The 21,862-nt window shown below is 37.3% G+C and overlaps 1 protein-coding gene across 5 annotated transcripts in view; it reads right to left on the reverse strand.

Annotated features, from left to right (window-relative positions):
* The window catches only part of Tasp1 (taspase 1), a 262,299-nt gene that overhangs the window by 151,293 nt on the left and 89,144 nt on the right, over positions 1-21,862 (reverse strand). For 4 of the 5 annotated variants that reach the window (XR_009378907.1, XM_059261514.1, XM_059261513.1 and 1 more), the window contains one exon: positions 979-1,098. Coding sequence is in view for 3 of the 5 variants with exons in the window: in XM_059261514.1 (XP_059117497.1) it covers positions 979-1,098 (120 nt within the window). In the remaining 2 variants the exon portion in view is untranslated. Of the gene's footprint in view, positions 1-978; positions 1,099-21,862 lie in introns of those variants that run through there. The other variant, XR_009378908.1, reaches the window with a different exon arrangement.

Genomic DNA, 21,862 nt, shown 5'->3' on the forward strand with positions numbered 1-21,862 from the left:
ATAGAACTATAGTGTAGAAGTCTATCCACATTAAGGGTTGACTGGGGACTATCACTGGGAGCTTTGCAACGATATCTTCCACAAGTCAGTCTGCTCCAAGCAATCACTAGCAACCATGACCGAACTAACAGTGACATTGACTGTTCTCCAAATGTTAGGGACATACAACACAGTGAGCTTCATTTCACATGGAAGACAAGAGCCAAACATGGAGTTTTAAATAAAATCTTCATAACCTCTTTAAAAAACTACAGAGGAGTATCTTGATTCACAAATATTTACTAAAATCATAAGAAATGTGTAAAATCAGGTCATAACACCCACCACCCTTGGTACATTAAATTCATTCTTAGATTTCATTTTCAGGACAGAATTAAAGATTGAAGGTGGGGAAGGCATGTTGAAAAAAAGCTCTGCAAAAGAACTCAGAATAAGAAAACTTCACATAAATTAGAGTCTCTTCATTTACTAGATACTTGGCTGAGATACAGGGTGACCAAAAATAATATCTACTCTGTAAAATGTCTAAAATCAGAGGAGAGACATAGAATGCCAAAATGCCACTGTGACTTGAGTGAAGGGAATAAAAAGTGTTACTCTAAAACAATGTTCATACTTAAAGCAATGGGCAATATAGTCAGGGAGTGTTTGCTCCTACAGAGTTATATTTACTAAGGAAGATGTACATCAATATACAATTATTAAATATCTACTACAAAGGCCTGTGACATTCAGGCTGCTGAGAGCAGGGAAGCTGGGGTTACTGGTTATAAAAATCAGCCCTGTCACCATGAGATGGCTCTTTAAAGAAGTAAGACTGAAAAAGAATTTTGTTCTTGAGCTATAAAAAGTAAATGTTCAAGAACAAGGATTTTTATTTTTCCTAAGGAAAAACCATCCCTAGTTGTTTAACGGTTGTGCTTAGACAAGACCTGATTTCATTTTGAAAAGGAGATTAAGTAACCCACAAATCCTTACCTGCCCAACTCTCCCTGGATGTTTCAAGGCCAAACCTCCACTGGAGACAGCAGCAGCAACATTCCCTTCATGATCGACGACCACAGCACCCACTGTGTCCAAAGTGCCTGAGTCGTTTTCCTGTGGAACAAAAGAGACATCAGTCTCCACCAAGCCTGGCACAAGACACCTAGACACAACAGCCCAGTGAGCATGGTGTTCACCAGGCCTGACATAAGACACCTAGACATGACAGCCCAGTGAGCACAGTGTTCACCAGGCCTGGCATAAGACACCTAGACATGACAGCCCAGCAGACATGATATTCACCAGGCCTCCTGTGAGGAATCTAGACATGACTACACAGAGAGCACAGTGTAATCACAACACGAAAAATATCTGAATTAATCCTTAAGTGCAACAGTTTCTTTATTATTTTATTGTTTTCCTCTTAATCTCAATAATTAAATAAATGAGAATTTGTGGGTGAAAAGACCTGTGATCTAAATGAACCAATAAATGCTACCATTCATGTTTTTAAGATAGATTACATACAGACTTCCAAGAATGAATAATGCATTCAAAAAGGGAGAATGGCATTTGCCATCTTGTTGTGCACAACATTATCATTTTCCCATCAAGCCCATAAGAGAAACAGTATGACATGATCCCTTTTCTGCTATTATTAATATGCTTGGCAACTGGTGACAGAAAACTGTGTGTTATTAGAAGGCATCTTTGTGTCTCTGGGCCTTCTCACCAGTCCCACATGTTTAAGGCATTTAAAATTTAGTAATTAATAGCAACTGTCTCCTACCACAAAGGATTCCCGGTCATCCATGGCAAAAGGACAAAGTACTAGATAAGAACAGAATCAAAGGAGGCATGGAGAAAATTCCCTTACCATATATTAAAAAGGAAAGTTAGTGTTCATTGTTAGGTCAATAGCAGTCATGGTAGTATTCTTAGTCTACGGCAAGGTTATCAAACTGTATGCCAAACCCCTAGCATGAATGAAAGTACCAAGCACAACCCCAGGTTCACAAGAGTAGCTAGCTACCCAACCACTGTGGCTTGACACTCAGACTATTGAGCAAAACTTCATTTGTACCCTCAGTGCACTAAGAGATAAAGTGACACATAAAGGCATCACAAAAATGTCCATGAGTTCCTGCAGCCATTTCACCTAAGTAGCTGAAGGATGCTTTCAAATACCAGAAATAAAACTCAAACAAAAACTTTCTTTTCTAAATTAAATTGGGAGGTGAGAGGTAAAATGTGTCACAAAATTTTTATTTAAATATGGTAATAGAAAGCAGTTATATGTTTCTACTTATTATTCAGAGTCCTAACACTCTCAAGTGTAATGAAACAAATGGCCGACAATTCTGACATTGGCAGAAGAGGTTATTGGGCATGAAGCAAGTATAATACATCTAATCACACACGTAGCCACACTTGAAGGAAAGGCAGCCAAGAGAACCACATGGTCATATCCCAGAATAATATAGTTGTGCTCACAGGCAGGAGCATAACTTTCAAGGAAAGTTTCAGGCTTGACCATCAACTCCCTGGGTAGGGCTCTAGTCCTTGTTTATCCATTCACTGAGCATCTACTTATGCTTTAAGTATATCTGCATTCCTCGTGTGCATAAAAAGCCCAGTGGTGATTATACAGTCTGTGTACCGAGTGTCTGAGCAGGTCTTTCTCCTTTTCTGAAGAGCTGATTTTATGTGATGTCAGGGCTGTCATGTCTAACTAGATTTAACAGCAATGGTTTTGTTTCTTTGCACCATTTATCTTCTTTGCTCAGTAAGACTGAGAATCAAAGTACAAAAATAAACCAAAATGCACTTAAAAACAAGGTCTGGTAGCATTCCATGAGGCTATCATCAGCCAAACCATAAAGGCAGCTTTTAAGGTGAACATGTTTAGTGTTCTTATAAACCATCTCTAAATTGTTTTAACTTTGTAACCTCAGTGACAAAAGTGTCCAAATTACAAGTCTTTTGTGTTCTACAGAGGGGCTTCTCGAGCTTTAATACACCCACAAATCAGTAAGAGAATCTGTTTAAGTGAGGATTCCTATGAAGTAACCCAGGAACTAGCCAAGACTGTCATGTAGGTAACACTGACGCTGGTCCACAAACCCTACTTTGAAAAACAAGCGTTCCATGGGGCTATCAACAGCTGAACTAAAATATACAGGCACAAGACTGGTGAAGGAGAAACTTAAACTAGCTGAGGGTAACACGCTACTACAATAAGATGTGTATTCTATCCTGTTTACCCCGCTGGCAGCATATCACCACTTACATGCTAACACAGGCATACTACCAAGTGTACACAAGTACTAATCTGACATAAGTGCTTTGGGTTATTTTTTTAAAGAGACAACTCTTACACAAATGAATAGACTCAACTTTCCTTAACAGTTAAGTTGACATAAAATCAAGAAAGAATACTCCTTTTGAGATTGCCTTGGCAATACTATTTTTTGAGGGATATATAGCAGCACTGTGTGCCATTATTGTACAGATCTGGAAATCTATACATACTTTGTTGGTTCTCAGACCAGATACAATATAAAGTAAGGCTTTGACAGCTTGATAAAGACAACTTCTGATGAATAAGCAAATTATAGCTCTCCTATTGCACTCTCTAACATTTGAGGATAGGTTCTTTCCCTCTTCTTAAAAGTGACAAAAACCTATATTTACAGTATACAGCATGATGTTTTAACACAAATATATGTTGTAACATGTATGGCAGAATCTAGATAATTAACATATGGAATACATTCACACTTATCACATGTGTCTGTATCTGTGTGTATGTGTGCACATGCACATTCGTGAGCCTGGCAAGAGTACTTAAAATTTCTCTTAATCCTCACCCTCCCTAGGACAGAAGATTACTAATTTTCTCATCATATAAGGCAATATTCTACTATATAGCTAAACTCTCAGGCCTTAAAATCTATTTTATAAGGGTATTTATTAGTTGATTGCATTTTGTTGTGTTTATTTGTTTTAAATAAACTGCAGTGCTGATTTGACCTCAGCATTCTTTAGGATAAGAATTTTACAGGGGAAGCATGAGATAAATACAGCAACACACAAGTATTATCTGCAGTAGCTATCCTTGCATTGTAACTGGGATACTATAAACTAGAACTTTTCTGCCTAACCAAAACACTATAGAAAGATATAAAAAACAATGTCAGTATAGCTGGATCACACAGATAGATTTACTGTAATGTGGTTTTAAAAATGAAAAATGCAGAAAAGAGGATTCTGTTCTAAATTAAGCTCTATATTCCTAAGAGTCTACAACACCTGCAAAAATCAGAACTACTTCATAAATATTAAAAATCTATTCCACAGACTTCATATACTGCAAAGCAAATTTTAAGATAATGAAGTAATATTTAAGGACTTTTATGAAGTGTAGATAAATTGAGTGAAAGACAAATATTGGTATTTTTGGCATAATAATCTCACAGAGCTCATTTGTATGGGAATGAAATCTCAGGTTGAAATACACAATCACTGTTACTATATAGAGCTACAATTATACTCTTACACCCCATAAATACTTAAAAATGCATGTACCACACAGATACACATGCACCTATTGTCCCTGACTGAAGCAGGCTATTCACATTATTCTTCAGATAAAACTGTGACTAGAAAATAACTACATAAGCTATAGGGTTTTTTATCCCAGAATAAATATATGTATATGAATTTGGCAGAAAGCACACCAGTATTATGGAAAAGACTAAAATCAACCTTCTGACAGTAATTCTAGTTTTCCCTGCTCTAAGATGGAGACAGCTTTTACACAGTTATCATGAGAATTAATGGAAGTGACATGTGTAAACTACTTTAAAGGTAATAAATCTCTTGGGGCAGGGGGGGTCTCACCAGAAAATTACACCTCTAGCCTGGTTCTCTAGTTCTGAAACATTCTAAAAGACACCACTTATCAATCACTTGTCTCATTAGAATTAAAACTGTCTTACATTTGAACAAAATTACTGAACTATCAACTCAACATTACTCAAATATCAAGCTAGATACAAGAATAAGTCTGAAGTATATTCGTGTATCTGAAAGTTGGTAGGTCATGGAATTAACCTAATAATAAAAATGAAGACGACAGTCGATCAAGGCAACAGTTAAAATACACTAAACTCTCCAACGATAATTATTGGATCTAAGAGCAGCATCTTGGCTAATAAAAGCTTCCCCATGTGGAAAGAAAAGTTTCTGTGCCCTACAAGATGACACAGCAATGCCACCATAAAGTTTTCTTATTTTGTTAGATTTAATTATGTGCCTGAGCATTTTTCCTGCATGAATGCATATGTCACATATGTGCCTGGTTCCCAAAGAGGTCAGAAGGCACTGGATCCCTTGGAATTCAAGTTACAGATGGTTTTGAGACACCATGAGGGTACTGAGAACCAAACCTGGGTCCTCTGAAAGAGCAACAAATGCCCTTAATGCTGAGCCATCATCAATATTAGCTTTACCATCTTTGAGTATCTGGGAAAGAAAGGAAAGATGGATGGTTCTGGTCATAGAAGATCCAATCCTCATTCAATGTTTGCCCCCCACCAACCAGCCTCTAACAGTGGCCACTGTGGAGTAGAATACTGTAAGTTTATGTTCATGTCAACAAAGTCTAAATTATCTACCTTCACATATGAAGACTGGTCAAAACCAAGGAAAAATCTGGGCCTAGAAAGATTTTTCCTTTTTCTTTGCAGAAGTCATCCTCTGAGCTGGGTCTAGCTCAGTGAAACAGCACATAATCAGCATGCATGAGGCACTGGGTTTGATGCAAACATGAAAGGAGAAGGATAGAGAAGAAAAGAAAACCATCTTCTGCTGCCAAAACTATAAATAATGATTCTTAAAAATTGTAGACAAGAACTCCAGTGCTAAATAATCCCTTCTCCCTTTAACTGAGATGGATTAAATGTCTATGCACTACCATGTAAATTCATATAAACATTTAGGACACAAATAGAGTTGTATAGTATATAAAACTCTATTTCCTAAATTATTCAACAAAAGTTGGAAATTTTCAACTTAAAATGTATTAGGTAAAGTGTGTTACCCCTTAGGTAAGGGGATTTCATATTACATGGATTATAATGTTAATTGCAAATTCATATCACAGGGAAGGTCCACAAGATTACCTTGAGACTTACAAATTCTCAAAGGTGTAAAGGACAATGTTTTCCAAAAGGTAGGATCTCTGTCTAATGCTCTGGGCTTGTACAATTAGAACTAGGTAAAAAGCTACTAACTACCCAATGATGGCTGCTAGAAGAGAGGGTGAAATCAGTTTTCTACAGGGATGTGGTCCTTGGGAGACCAACCATGCTCCAATGGATGGCCCTACACACATCCGTCGAAGGGCAGCACAAATTGGACTCAGTGGGTTACAGACAGACAGACAGACAGACAGACCAATACAGAGAGACATGAAGTTGGGGAGATGGATACAGAAGGAGTTATGTGCGGAACTAGCGGGTGGTGAATATGATCAAAATACGTTGTATGTATTGTATGAAATTCTCAAAAAATAAAAAATATTTTATTAAAAAAGGTAACTCCATTTAAACTCCTTTTATACACGTGTGTATTTTTTAGGAACCTTAGATAGTAGTAGATTTCCTAGTGACTTTTATAAAGATTTTCACTGCTGGTTATCACTCTGTGAATTCCCTCCTCTCCCCTCCCAACCCCTCACCCACCACATTTAAGCCTTCATGTTCCACTGTTCTCACTGGAACCCTTTCTACCACTGTATTCGTTCTGTCCTCTCTTGAAAGTCCTCACCCCCATGGCCCCTTACTAACCCTTACTGACCTCCATGGGAATTCCAAATGGAACACACATATCTGAAAATTCAAAGCTAACATCCACAAATGAGAAAAACATGCAACATCTGTCTTTCCGGGTTTGGGTTACCTCACTGAAAATAACTGTTTCCATATCCACCCATTTACCTAGGAATTTCGTATTTTCATTTCTCTTAACAGCTGAATAATACTCCACTGTGTAAATGTGTGCCATTTTTGCTATCTATTCATCAGTTGATGGACATCTATATTGTTACCATTCCCTGGCTATTGTGAATAGAACAGTAATGCGCATGAATGAATAGATGGAGCAAAAATGCTCTCCCTACTAGACACTACAGGCTAATAAATAAAAAGTCTACAGTCAGAAATGGGTTAGCACTTTTTAAACTCTTGGCCTGTGAGGTCCCACAGAACACCAAACATTATAGGCAATTGCCAATGAAACTGGTTATCTTCTTTTGCCGAAGACACTATATATTTGAGACATAGAATATGGAGAAATCATCCTGGTACTACCTGGAAACTTCATCACTATTGGCTGGCTCTCATGGTGCTGAAAGGTATTTGTTATACTACCAGAAAAGTAATCCTCAATCTTACCCAGCTGTGAACCCTGCAAACTACAGTAGTAACTGTCCTGGCAAGATAAGCCCAGTGGTACAATAGTGGCATGAATATCATGAGACCACTTTCTGATTGAATGTAAGGTCTGCTCCACAATTTGAAACCCATACCTGGCACCATTATCAGACCTGAGATATCAGGGTTAGACAGGTCATAGGCCCTAGAGCAGAACCTGCCACCATTATTCTGATAAATGAATATAATGTTAAACTGACTCCAAATTACTTACCTTTATATACATAGATTAGTGCATCTCTCAACCTTTATCAGAAGCTTCTGTTTGCAGTAGATGATGATCATGTTTGGTCAAGATGCAGAAAATGAGAGACTATGAAACGCTCAGAACTAAATGAAACGTATGTAACAATCCTCCAACCAAAGCTCAGGAATCACTTCATAAGAGGAGGCAGAAAGACTATATGAACCAGAGGTAGTAGATGACTACAAGGAAATAGTATTTTCTGAACACAAGAAGGCAGCTGCATATATGGACCTACAGCCACTGTAACAGCATGCATATGACCTGCACACGCTCAAGACAGGCAGAATCCCATAAAGAGGGGAGGTGGTCATGAAATCCCTACTCCTCATTGAGGAGCTACTGGCAATTGATAGCTGCTTAGGGAAAGTTAGTTTTCTTTAAGGCTATGACCCCTAATAAGTGAACCACATTCCAGTGGATGGCCACATACCCAAGAGAGTACAGGGGCAGCATAAACTGACATTGATGGGTTAAACACACACACACACACACACACACACACACACACACACACACACACACACACAGCTGGGTGGGAAGGGAAGGGGGAGAGTAGATCTGAAAGGAGTAGGAAGAGGGGTGAATATGATCAAAATAAATTGAAGGAAATTTTCAAAGAGCTAATAAAAATGTTTAAAAACTTTAAAAGTAGAAAGGCAGTGGTTTTAATCTTGGTGTTAAAAAATATTTCAAATAATAAATTCTGTGGGCCTTTTTTCTCTGTAAAATTAAGCAATTCGAGAGCCTTCACACATGTCCAATGAGCATGTGTAAATATAGTAGAGCCAATGAATATATTCATAAAATAGATCACAGGTTACTAGACAGGTAATCATAAAAAACACTAGAAAAATGAACACATGCCAGTGTGGAAGTCGAAGGAAAATGCTTAGGAGTGGTTTCTCAACTGCTAGCTTGTAGAATTCAAAATTAAACTCAAATAATCAGGCCTGTACATAAGCTCCTCTATCTGTGAAGCTTTCTCTCTCAACAAAAGTTATTTAATACAACTTTAAATCACTTTTGTTTTTACTCATATGCTATTTAACAATACTTAATATATATGGGTAGTAAGCATTAAGGGCAGTAGACCTAAAATACTGACAGCTGAAAAAAATGTCTATGTATATGATAATTTTGATAAGCTCTTGAGGATAATATAATTAGATCATAAATTATACTTATCAAAACATTTATAAAGCACATCTCAAGGACATCAAGTATTATTAGTGCAGAGCTGACTCTGGTAGCACCTGCCATCCCAGCACTCAATAGGCTAAGGAAGGAAAACTGTAGTTTGAATCTTGCCTGGCTACACAGCAAGACTCTGTCTTACAAAAACTACGAAATTAATTTAAACATTTAATAATGAACACATCCATGTTGACTTCTTACTTGTGTATAATAAATGCTGATCATACTTCTAATTCTAAATCAAATTCTAAAATCCCATATGAGGTATAAACCTAGCATAACACAGCAACTAAACCCCTAAGTATTTATCACAGAGAAAGCAAAGAACTATCATAGAGAGGCTTGCCAAGGCTATTCGGACTGTTTTTATCTGTAAGAGCCAAAGACTGCAATCACTCAAATGTCAACAAGAGAATATGTAGACAAATTATGATGTCATCAACAGCAGAGGACAGCTCAGCAACTGGAATTAATAACACACATAACAATATGTTTCAGACATAGGCAGAGAAGGAGATGCAAGACACAAAACAACAATGATGTTTCCATTTGTTTCGTGAAGTTTTGGAACAGTCAAGATATGAAGAAAGCAACTGAGGCGTGTCTTAGGTCCAAGTGATAGTAACTAAGAAGCATGAGGAAAGTATATCAAGTAATGGAAATTTTCTTTATGGGCTACATGATTATATACATATGTCAAGATTCATTGAATTGTATACTTCAGATGTACTATCTTAAAAATAAATCAACTTTTTCAACTTTTCCTATTTCCATGTATTTAAGATATACTTAATACACACTTTATAGCAATTATAAGCAAGAGTAAAGATACTACGGAAATTTTTAAAATTTTTAAAAATAGGAGGAAATACAAACAAAACAATGTCTAATCTATGTCTGACTCAGAACAATGGGTATAGTAAAAGGGGAAAATATTTAATGAGAAAATGACTCAAATGTTCCAGAACTGATGATGGAACAAAGAACCCAGAAGTCTAGGAACTTACCAAAAAAGAACAGGAACGAGGCTGGGGAGGAGGAGATTACTTACAATAAAATGGCTGATTCCCAAAAACCCTTTTTGCCAGAAGTTACTGGTTGGCATAGTGTCTTCCCCAAATAAGATATAAATCTAAATAAATAACCAATAAAACCATATTTTAAAAAGCAAAATTAAATAGCTATACTTGTGAATATACAAGTAGGAGATCTTCCTTTAAAGAAACCCTGAGGTCATTCTCTATAAAAGTGCAGTCTGTCTTGATGACTCAGGCATCCACCCGGTTACCACACACTCACGCATGCATCTTTTCCCTTTCTTTGCTCTACTTCATCTTGTTTCTATGGTATAATATCATCATCCCAAATATTAACTTTTGATTTATTTAAACTGCATAATATTAGTTTTCAAGTTATTTAAACTCTTTCTTTTAATTTACACTATTTCCTTTAAATATTTTATTTATCTACTTTTAAGTGTGAATGTGTTCTGCCTGCAAGTGTGCCTGTGCACCATGTGCACACCTGGTGCCTCTAGAGGCCAGTAGAGGAAGTCAGGTCCCCAAAGTTTGAAGTTACAAGACGGCTCTGAGCTACTGTGGAGGTCCTGGGAATCAAATCCACGTCATCTGGAAGGGCAACCAGTGTTCTTAAAGCCTGCTAAGCCATCTTTCCAGCCCCTAAATTGTCTATTTCTACCACAAGACTATAACACTTACAAGGACAGGAACTTTTGTGCATTTCATTAATGCATGTCACATTCAAACGAGCAACTGATATTTCTAAGGTACTTCCTGAATGAATGGATGAATGAATAAATAGAGGATAGACTTCAAAAGAAGTTGCCATATAGCCCAAGGGTCATTATGAATATAAAAACAAGGAAGTAAATCAAATGACAAATCTACATATTCAATAAAAGCAATATTGTATTAAAAATATTTTTATTAAGAATGCATTTTTTAAATCTTGCTGTCTTTTTTTGCTTTTGCTTTCTTTTTTAGTTATTTTGTTTGTTTTCATTTGCAGTGCTGAGTTCAGAATCAAGAGTTTCCCACATGCTATGTATTGTGTTACACCAGTGTGCTCTGTACCAGGCTTGAGTATATGTTAGTTATAAGCAATATATTTAAATTACTAAAGATACAGACAAGTTAAAAAATAAAAGAACAGGTAGAGGATTTAGACACACTGAGCAAATACCAACCTAAACAGTGAAAGTATTTTAATATCATACTTTTCATACAAAAAAGCATTAGCAGAAATAAAGAGAATATGATAAATGTTCAAAATAAAGCTCCACTGAGAAGATAACATAATTCTAAATTCACATGTACTTAAAAAGTTATGTAAAGTTACTTTAAACTTAGGGAAAGTAAAAACCACAAAGAAAATGATCAACAAACCATAATCCATAATGAGATGTTTCAACACATTTCTTTCAATCATAAGTAGGTCAAATAAGGGGGGAAAAAATCAGTAAAACACAGATGTGAACAGCACATTAAAAGCAGGACATGACAGGTGTTCATAAGCTGTGCTCAGCAATTACACAGGAAACACCACCTTAAAGCACACATGAATGTTTACAAGTTATCATACATTAAACTATAAATCACAACAAATTTCAAGAAGCAACATCAAAAATACACACTGACTATAAAACAACACAAGAATCAATAAAATTTGAAAATTAAAAATAAAACACTTCTGAAGAACTTGAAGATCAAATAAAACTAAATGGAAACAAAGCAACAAAGCACGATGAATGATAACAGTAGAATACTTGCAAAACAATACAAGAAAAATAGTGCTTGGAAGGAAATTTATATACACAATGTTGATTTTGGAAAACTAATATTAAATGGCCAATTAAAGAAGTCAGAAAGAGCAGGTTAAACATAGTATCTGAAAAAAGAAATTGGAGATAAGAGGGAGGAAAAAAAATCAATGAAGAAATTAACACTATATAGAGATCAAAAACAAGCAAAGTTGGTTCTGGGTTAAAAAAAAAAAAAAATTTCTAGGTAAACCAAATGAACCATTTTCTCTACTACTGAAATCTCAGCAAAGGCCCAACCCTCCCCCCCCCATCAGCTTCTCCAACACCAGCCTGGGTTTTCTCTAATAATAAATTCAAATGCCCCCACCCCCACCCCCACCCCTGTCTTAAAATCCTATAGCCTCAAACACTCCAGAAAAGGTTTCCTGAGTCATTTCCCAGAGACTTCTCCACGTTAAATTCCTAATCCCACACTCTGTCTTCCTACTCCAAGAACACTATGCATTAGTTTGTTCTAGGCTAGTTTGGGGGTTATTGAACCCTTGTGTACCTATAAGCAACAGATAACAAATACTATGAAATGAATATTTTAGTGGAACCTCACCAATAACTCTACTTCGTAGCCTCTGGAACAGAATCTTGTTCAATTTACATGTACAGTGCTAGTTCAGGTTTTCTTGTTACTGACTGAGTTACATTTTCTGATGAAGTTACATTTAGATCTTCCCTAAATGCAATGCTTCTGCACACCATCTATGTGAGGCCTGCCCCCAAAGCACATCCTTACAAGACCTACTGAGAATCTTAAGCTGCCTCCATACTCACTATACCCAAGTCCATATTCATTTTTCACAACATGAGAGTGGTCTTTATTTCAGGAAGTTTTACATGCCTTTAGTCTGCTGTTCAAAATAAACTTCTAAAATTTATCCATCAAGCATTATGCCTCTCACTTTATCTATAAAGAAATATATGTATTGATTTTCACCATACATTCCTACATTCAATGTTATATTTATCCTCTTTAATGCCCTTTCACCCTTAGAGGTCATTTGACACTGGATCATACTCTTCTCATTGTTGACTCAGTTTTCTTTAACTTCAAAATTTCTTAGATCCTGAAAGCTCTAAAAAGTAATACTCATATCAAAGTTTTTTGTCAACTACATTTTCTCCACTGGAAAGACGGCTATCCTTTGCTCTAATCAATAATACCTGAGAAATAAACCCAAAAAAGAAGGGGGCATTTCATAGAGGCACATGCATCATGCCTCTTCACTGACAGCCACATACTAATGGAATATGAATTCAGTACCTGGAAAGATTAAAAGACACAAAAATAAGCAAGCTGAAACTTTGTTAATTAAATAAATGGCAGCACACTCTTTATAAGAGTGGGAAACGTTTTTCAATTTAGTTGTTCAATTTAGCTCTTTGAAGGAACACCTGGCCATAGCCTGGAACATAGGTCTTTCTTTCATTTTGGGCATACCCTCACTTTCTCAGGATAAAATTACACTTTTAAATGCCAGAGCTTCACTGGCCTTTGAACTGAGTCTTAAAGCAGTGGGGAATAACAGATAAAGGACTAGAAAGTAACACAGACAATCTGGATCTTATTCCTGCCAGAGAAACACTATAACAATTAGGATGGGCCAATTAACCTGGATTTAAATGGGACCCTCTCCATATTGAAGAATAATAATTATACTGACTTATAAAACACTAATAAGTTGCTTTATATGCCACGAGATTTTAAAAGCATACCACTATCTGTTTGACCAGTTAATTATGAGTATAAACACAAAAACAGAAAGTATTCAAACTCACAAAAATTTAACAACTAAAGGCTAGCATATTAAAAAGTAAAAAGCAAAATGTTCATATGCTCTTTCTTCTTTTGTTCTCCAATAGATTAAAATCTTATTAGAAAACAGAAATAAGTCAAAAGAACTAAAGTAATGAGTAAAGAGCAAATTACATACTAGGACATAAACAATATACCTTAAAGGATCAAATATCTTTCAGCTTAACCTCAATGATGTTTTCAGAGGCTTACAACACTCAAAGGCCCACATTAATGCAAATAATTCCTAGGATGAGCCCCATTCACACATACCTCCAAACACTCTCCTCATTTGGTCCCAAGTCCAGTTAGACTAAATAAAAGTAGAGAAGCACTGAGGGTGGGGAAAACGCCACCAGATATGGACTTATTTTCTCTAGGGCCTTTATATTTTGCCAAATTCTGCAGACAATTTAACTTGGTCAACTAACATTCCCAAGGGAGACAAAAGTAAGCAGCAGAGTTTGGTTGGACAGCACTTTACAGTTTTGGTTACCCTGAAGTGGAGCAACACTAACAATCAGCCCAACACCTCATACCTACGCAGATCCTATGGTTGAATCAAGCTCCTCCACTTGTAGGCTGCTGACCCTAGAACTTTTACTTCCTCAGCTCAGCTTCAATTCCTCTCTTTCCTTAAGCTTGCCAAGAGGAACTCAGCAGAACTCAGTAGGACTTCTGCATCCAGGCCTGTAGCTCTCACTGGTGTTTCATTGTTTTGGCACATATCAAATGATATGATTTCCATTTACTGTTTAATACCCCAGAGCCAAATACGTAAAAGGCAGAGCCTAAGCACCAAATGCTTTCTTCACTTACTAAAACCTGATTTTAAAACACAAGAATACTCAGCAATTGTTTGCTGGCTATAATGCTGAGTATAAAAGTAAAAATAAGAGTTACTAAACAAGACAACCAAAAGATCACATGAGGCCATGCATGCACTCAAGGCCTATGCATTTCTCAACATGACCTCCTGATGAAATCCTCATACAGACAGATGAACAGAAAATGAAATACTACCTGTATTTTAAAAGGGTTAATGATTCAGTAAATATTTTATGAACCTTAACACTTCTTCACAGAAAAGGTGATAGTGCTTACAAAACTAAAGTGCTATCAATACACCCCAAAGAAAAGAACATTCACAAACTTGTAATTCATAATGATGCTCAGAAAATTATAAACTTGCCTATGTTTACAAGGTAATTTAAATTTTCATTCTATAAGACTTCTGTTCACAGTTGGAAAATCACACATCAAAATAAACATGTTCCAGGAAATGAATAGGAATTCTTGCTGTGGTAAGGTTTCATTCTTTCCCAGGATGTGGGGGACATGGCCTGGAAGTACATGTGTAAAAAAAAAGCATTTTTCACCCTGTGTTAGAGGAAAGGTGTTTGCTCAAATTTCTCTGGGTGAGCACGCCCCCTTGTGGGCACTTCTGTACTTACCTTCCAAGTCAGTCTTCCTGATACTCATTTCCCTCATGTGCTTATATATTTTTATTATCACCCCTTAATAGCTATAATACTGAGGAAGTAACAATATTATTTAATATTTCAATTAACCTAACTTCCACCTTTTGTTGTTAATCCCTATATACAAGTTTATTATATATTAAATCAAATATTATCTAAGCATGGATTTTGAACTAGTGTATATTTAACTATCCTTTTTTTTTTAAAAAAATCAACCTTTTTGTGAGACTACAAAACTACTAACATGCTTTTTCCCTTTGAAATTAATATCAGAATCAGTTGTAGATTATTAGTGTCAACTAAATTAAATGACACTTTCTATGGACTATAAAAAGGATAAAAATAAGTTAAATGTGCATTCATTCTTGAGCTAACACAAATATAAAATAACCAGATACAGCAATCCCAAAGTGACAGATGTGAAACATATAAATAATCCAATTTGACAAATACTTCCTGCTTAATTCTTCTACTAAGTAGAAGAAAAAATGTATTCTGATCTCAGTGGAATTGGAGCTAGTCCTTACAGAAGGACTAGAATTAAAATGTTAAAAGGCAAAGAAATAGCTGATGTTTTATTACCAATTATTATTCTATAAATACAGAAATGTGAGCTAAAACAGAATTGAGACACTGAAACAAATTCATTAAAAAAAACTAAACAGAAAAGTTAATACAGCATTCTAAGTCCTCTTGACTTTTAAAGTTCTGTTGAGATGTGCTATTATCCTAAAAGCATGCCTTTATATAAAATTTGGTACTTCACTCTGGCTCATTAGTATTTTAACTTCAGTAAGAGAATCTTCTTTTCTGGTCTTGTCTGGGGTTTAAATGACTCCTATACCTATATAAATATTTCTTTTCCTAGATTTAGGAAACTTTTTGCTGTGATTTTATGGAAACTACTTCCTGTCTTAAGCATGGAATTCTTCTTCTACCTTCATGATTCATAGATTTGGTCTTTTCATAGTACCCTACCAATCCAGAATACTCTTTTCATGCCTTAGAATTAATTTATATGGTCATTCTTTGATCCCTAAAATGACATTTATTTATGGTGGGGTATTATACATGCTGGGGTCATGCACACCAGGGGCACTGAAACTTGCAGCCTTCAGTTAGTTCTCTCCTTCCACCATGTGGATCCTGAGGATGGAGCTCAGGTTATCAGATAATTGAGAAGTCTAGGTACGAACCTGAGACAGACCTACTTGCTATTCCACACAGCATTACCTCTGACCAAGGAAATCATTTCAGAGCCATAGAAGTGCAGCAAAAACTCATGGAGAATGTTGCCTGCTGACTGGTAGGGTTATGTTCAGCTCTGTTCTATCCAGTTAGTGCCACCCACAAAGGGATGGGCCATCCTACACGAAGTAACAATCAAATAATCTCCCACAGACATGCCAACAGGCCAATCTGATGTAGACAAATCCTCAGCTGAGATTCCTTCCCAGATAATGTCACACTGACAATTAAAGCTGACCAGGGTAGTTAGTATGGTTAGGAATGCTGGTTCTACCACTAGGCAATTCACTTGACAAGAGTAGACTGCTTAATACCACCCACATCACCTTTCATATTCTAGCTCCAACCAAGTTTCTGTCTTTCTAGCTACTGCATAGTTCAGATTCAAAGTTTCTTTCTTGCAGCCTAGATGTATTCTGCTGGCCAGCTTTCAGAATACAGTTCTGTGACACTTGCTTTGAGTTTCCTAAGAATATAATTCATGGAGAATCTGGGGTTACCAAGCAAACAATTCAGCAAGGTTGGCGAAATTGGCATTGCTATTTTTAATGCCATATTTCATCTCTTCCAGTTGAGTTATGAGAAGAATTGCTTGATGTCTCTTCTGCTGTTGTGTGCAATTTCTCTCTCTCTCTCTCTCTCTCTCTCTCTCTCTCTCTCTCCCCCCCCCCCCCCCGCTCTTTAAAATGCCAATGGTCTGAGGTTGTTTGTATTTAGACAGGGCTCTCACCATTTCCTCTGGGTCATGGGCTCCCTGGATCACTGAACTATACATTCATTAGCAGTTCCTAAGACCCATACATTGTTGACATACCAAGTTGTCTCCACTGCTTGACAACTTATTTCAACTAAGACAGGAAAACTGCTCCAATTTGGTTTTTGTCTAAAACAATCTCCACAGAATAAAATAAACAGCAAATAAGTCATTAGAAAAAAAGATAATAAAGTGAGAAATGTCTGTTAAATTGATGCATAAAATAATCACATTTATTAAGAATACATTTCAATATCATGGCAAATGTCAACAATGCAAAACCTCCAATTACTTCTGCACCAACCTAATAGATGAGAAAATCAGAAGAATGGATAAAAAAGTAACACAGAAGAAAAGTTAACCAAGGATATTTAAATTTTTAAGAAAAGAAACAAATTAAATGTTAGTGTAGGGAAAAGGGGCCAGCTAAAGAAACCCACCCTAATCCTGGAGTCCAGAACCAGTGAAAGAAACACAGCCTAGATCTGGTACCCAAGCCAGAGAAAGAAACACTTTATCTCTGAACCCAGAACCAAAGAAACAAGCTCTGACTCTGAAACCAGTGCAAAGAAACACACTTTGTCCCTGGAATCAGAGCCAGTGAAAGAAACATACCCTGGCCTAAGAATTAGAGCCAAAAAGCTAAGAAAGGCCAGTAAAAGAAACACAGTTTGGCTCTGAGATCAGAGCCATCTCTGCCCCTAACCCACAAAACTAACCAATCCCTGAGCAGAAAAAAACTAACCAATCCCTGGACAGAAAATCTCCCTGGAGAAACTCCGCCCCTAAGAAACCCTATATAAACCACCCTGCCTGTTCAGTTGTCAGCTGTTCTTTCCCACCCTGGTAGGGGCAGCCACTTTCCTGGACTCCTCCTTCCCAAATAAATCTCATTCTCAAAAGAATCTTGGGTGTGAAGTTCTTGTTTCACCAGCACAGAGAAGAACCTTGCTAAGATGATCCTTAGTGGAATAAGCAGAAAAAAAAAACCTTGCAGAGACATTCCCTTAAGGGGCTGAGAAAGGCTGAACAGAACAGAAGAACCTTGCTGAGATGTCCCTTAGGGGACTGAGCAAAGCAAGCAGAAAAAGTAACAACTTTTCGCTGGAGCCAGAGAAGATTGTTACACTTCTGCAGGGGTTTCCCCTTTAGCAGAGTGAAGCAAAAGAAGCAAAATCTTGGGCCAGAGAAGAAGCAGAGCTCTGCTGGGAAACCCCCTTATGTGGGAGCTCAGCAAAGCTCAGCTGTAGCAGCTCTCCAGGAGAGGAGCAGAATTGTTATATCCTGGAGCCTGACTCCCGGAGCAATCAAGATACCTTTCCCTCCAGAGATGAATTATCCCATTGCAGCTCCAGCCGCCAGAGCTATCCTAGCAGCTCAAGGTATAGCTCCCTGAGCAACCAGGATACCTTTCCCCCAGAGTTGCAACATTTACTTGCTTACAGTTAGTAATTAAAAACTCACAGATGAAATTAAAAAAAAAAAATTTAAACACTGAAAAATATGACCAATAGATTCTATCAAATAGAAATGAAAATTATTAGGAATAGACAACATACTCAAGGAAATATTAAAATTAAAAATCAAGAAAAAATAAATGGGCATCAATCACTGTGTCAAAATACTCTGGGATATCATCAAGAAACTAACCTAAGGATTCGTGGGATAGAAAACTGAGATTAAAAAGTAAAGGCACAGGGAATATATCCAATAAAATTGTAGCAAAAAAAAATTCCCCAATTCTAGAGAAATAAAAGGATATTCAAATGAAAACGGCATTTAGAATCCCTAAAAAGACATGACCAGAGAAGACACTTAAAACAATCAGTCAAATGTCAAAAATACAAAATAAATAATACCAAAAGATAAGGGCCAATGACTTAGCTCAGTAGACTGAAGGTGCTTGCTGTTAAATAGGACAACTTGAGTTGGAGCCAAAGATTTATATGGTAGAAGAGAACTGATCTCCACACATGTCCCATGGTACACATATCACACAGGGGTAGGGGATTAAATATGACCTGAGTAGAGCTGTAACAACATTTGTCAGAGCAGAGCAGAGCTGAAACACTTTCACCCCAGAAACTTTCCCTTAGCAGAACAGAGCTGTAACACTTTGCTGGTTCTGAGCAGAGCTGTAGCACTTCTTTAGAGCAGAGAGGAGCAGAGCTGTAACAACTTCATTAGGGAAACCCTCCCCTTCAGGAATAGAGTTGTTACACTTGCATTGGGGAACCTTTCACTGGAGCAGAACTGTTAAGCTAACAGTGACTTTGTGGTACTCTTTAGCTCCCAACCACCAGCATACTTTTCCATTCAAGCTGCAACACTTACATTTGAATAAATAAATAAATGCAGTAAAAAGTTTTTAACTGACTTTATAATAAAAGATGTAAGAAAAAAAAGAAAACAGAACCACCAATTCACCTACAAAAGCTAACATGTCAGATTAACATCAGATCTCTTCTGTGATAAAAGCCAAGAAAGTCTATAACAATATACTGCTAAACAAAATCGGTACATCCAACAAAACTTCTTTCTTCTTAATCACCAATGTAATAAGAGCATTTCAAGATGAGTACACACTAAGGCAGTTTGTGGAAACCAAACTAACACTGCAGAAGATTCTTGAAGGGACACCATAGCATATGGAGGGCAGTCCTAATCAGGAAAGGACTACTCTTCCAGGGGTGCAGGCTCACTTTCCCAGAACATGCATGGTGGCTTATAACAGCTATAATTCCAGTCCCAGGGGACTTAACAGTCTCTTCTGGTCTCCTCAAGCACCAGGCATACAAATGGTACACAGATAAACATGCAGACGAAATACTCACACCCATAAATAAATCTTTTTTTTAAAAGGCCACTACATATTAACAAAAGAACATTTCACCAATAAAATATAACATCTGTAAATAGGTTAATACTGAATATTAGGACTATCAATTTCAAAAACAAACTGTTTCACTATAAGGAAGTAAGGTTGTTATAATATACCCAAATCCATAAATTTGGATATAAATAAAATAAAATAAACTTGGGCAGAAAACACACAATCATCTCAACTGACACCAAAACAGAATCTGACACCTTCTTAAATTGGGAACTGTACTCATGAAGCCAGCACTGTAGCTGCCTGCATAAAATCTACTTGCATACTGGGGAGGGACTCCTGAGGCCCATACTCTTCCCTAAGGAAATAATGGTAGCTAGTGGTCCCTGGAGGAGGGAGAATCACTTTCTTCAGTGGTGTAGTCACTGGTAGTTCCCCATGTGCCACTAAATAGCCTCACTCATATTCCTATAAGCAACCCTAATTACAGAATCATTTATAACAACCCCCATATTCATGGGCAACCCTAACTAGTGGGTTATTTAAAAAGGAAAAAGAGGAAGAAAGAGGAAAAGGACAGGGGGAGAGGAGATGAGAGAGGAAGTGTTAGGAGTGAGTGGGAAGAGGAGGGAGGTGGCAACAGAATCAGAATCCTCAAAGAAACTAGGGCTAAAGAAACACTTCTCTAGAACAAACCTGTATTATGTTAAAGGAAGAAACTGAAGCACTCCCTCTAAAACCAAGAATAAAGGCTATCCTTTCTCACAGCTCTTACTCAATACAGGAAAATCTTACAAGAGAAAGAAACAACAGGAATACCAACAGGAAAGAAGTCAAAGTATCCTATATTTTAAAATTCCCAAAGGGCCTTCCAAAAATCTCTCGGAATTGTTTTTTTTTTCCTTGTTTTGTTTTGCTTTTAAAACTTTCCACAGTGTAGCAAGCTACAAGGTCAATATACAAAAATCAGGAGCCTTTCTACAAACTAGTTACAAACTTCCTAAGAAAAAAACCAGGGCAGGAAATCCTATTCACAATAGCTTCAGAATAAAAAGACAAAATACCTGTGAATAAACCTAACCAGGGAAGTTAAAGATCTTTACAATAAAAAATGTTAAGACACTGAAGAAAGAAACTGAAAGGCACAATAGAAAGTGACAAGACCAGACCATCCATGTTCATGGATTGGTAAAAATCAATATAACAAACAACCTAAAGATTCAACACAATCCTTACTAAAATTTTAATTACATTCACAGGAATTTTAAAAATCTAAAATTCAAATATGAAAGTCCCCAAACAGCCAATAAACCTAAAGCAGAAAGAAAATTCTAAAGTCATCAAGCTACCTGATCTTGAGAGCTTGTCTGGATACTCTAGCAGGAGAGAGCAGCACTGGTATACCACTGACCAGTCCTCCTCTACTGGGGAAGGTCATCTTCTTCAATCGAGGTTGCAGCTTGGGGAGTAGGAATCATGTATGCTGAAATCTGAGGACTATATTGAGCTGGCGATAGCCTTCACTGGCCTTGGAATAGCTGGTCCTGCCCCTCACTGATTACTGCAGCAGGAGAGCTGTACGTACACACACACACACACACACACACACACACACACACACACACACACACAAAAGATGGCATGTCGCCGTCCCCCTCCCTGGTGAGAAATCTGGCCCCAGGACTACAAGAGTGGGGTTACTAGCCCTGTGCCTCACCACCTCACCAGCTGCAGCATGAGGCAGTGGGCCCTGTACCCGACCTGGGCAACACACAAGAACTGACTCTGAGGTCAGGCACAGGTGAGCCAGCCCTGAGGGTATGAGATCAAGAGAGCTGACCCCAACCCCCATCCCCCATCCAGCAATGGGAGAGAGGGCCCTGCACCTTGCCTGGGCAAGACAGTGAAGCTGGCCCTGTTGTTGTGAATGTGGGTAAGCAAGACACAAGAGGCTGAGGAGAGCTGGCCCACACTCTTTGCTGCAGGCTGCGATGGG

This window comes from Peromyscus eremicus, chromosome 4, assembly GCF_949786415.1.
Source record: "Peromyscus eremicus chromosome 4, PerEre_H2_v1, whole genome shotgun sequence".
In the NCBI taxonomy this organism is placed as follows: domain Eukaryota; kingdom Metazoa; phylum Chordata; class Mammalia; order Rodentia; family Cricetidae; genus Peromyscus; species Peromyscus eremicus.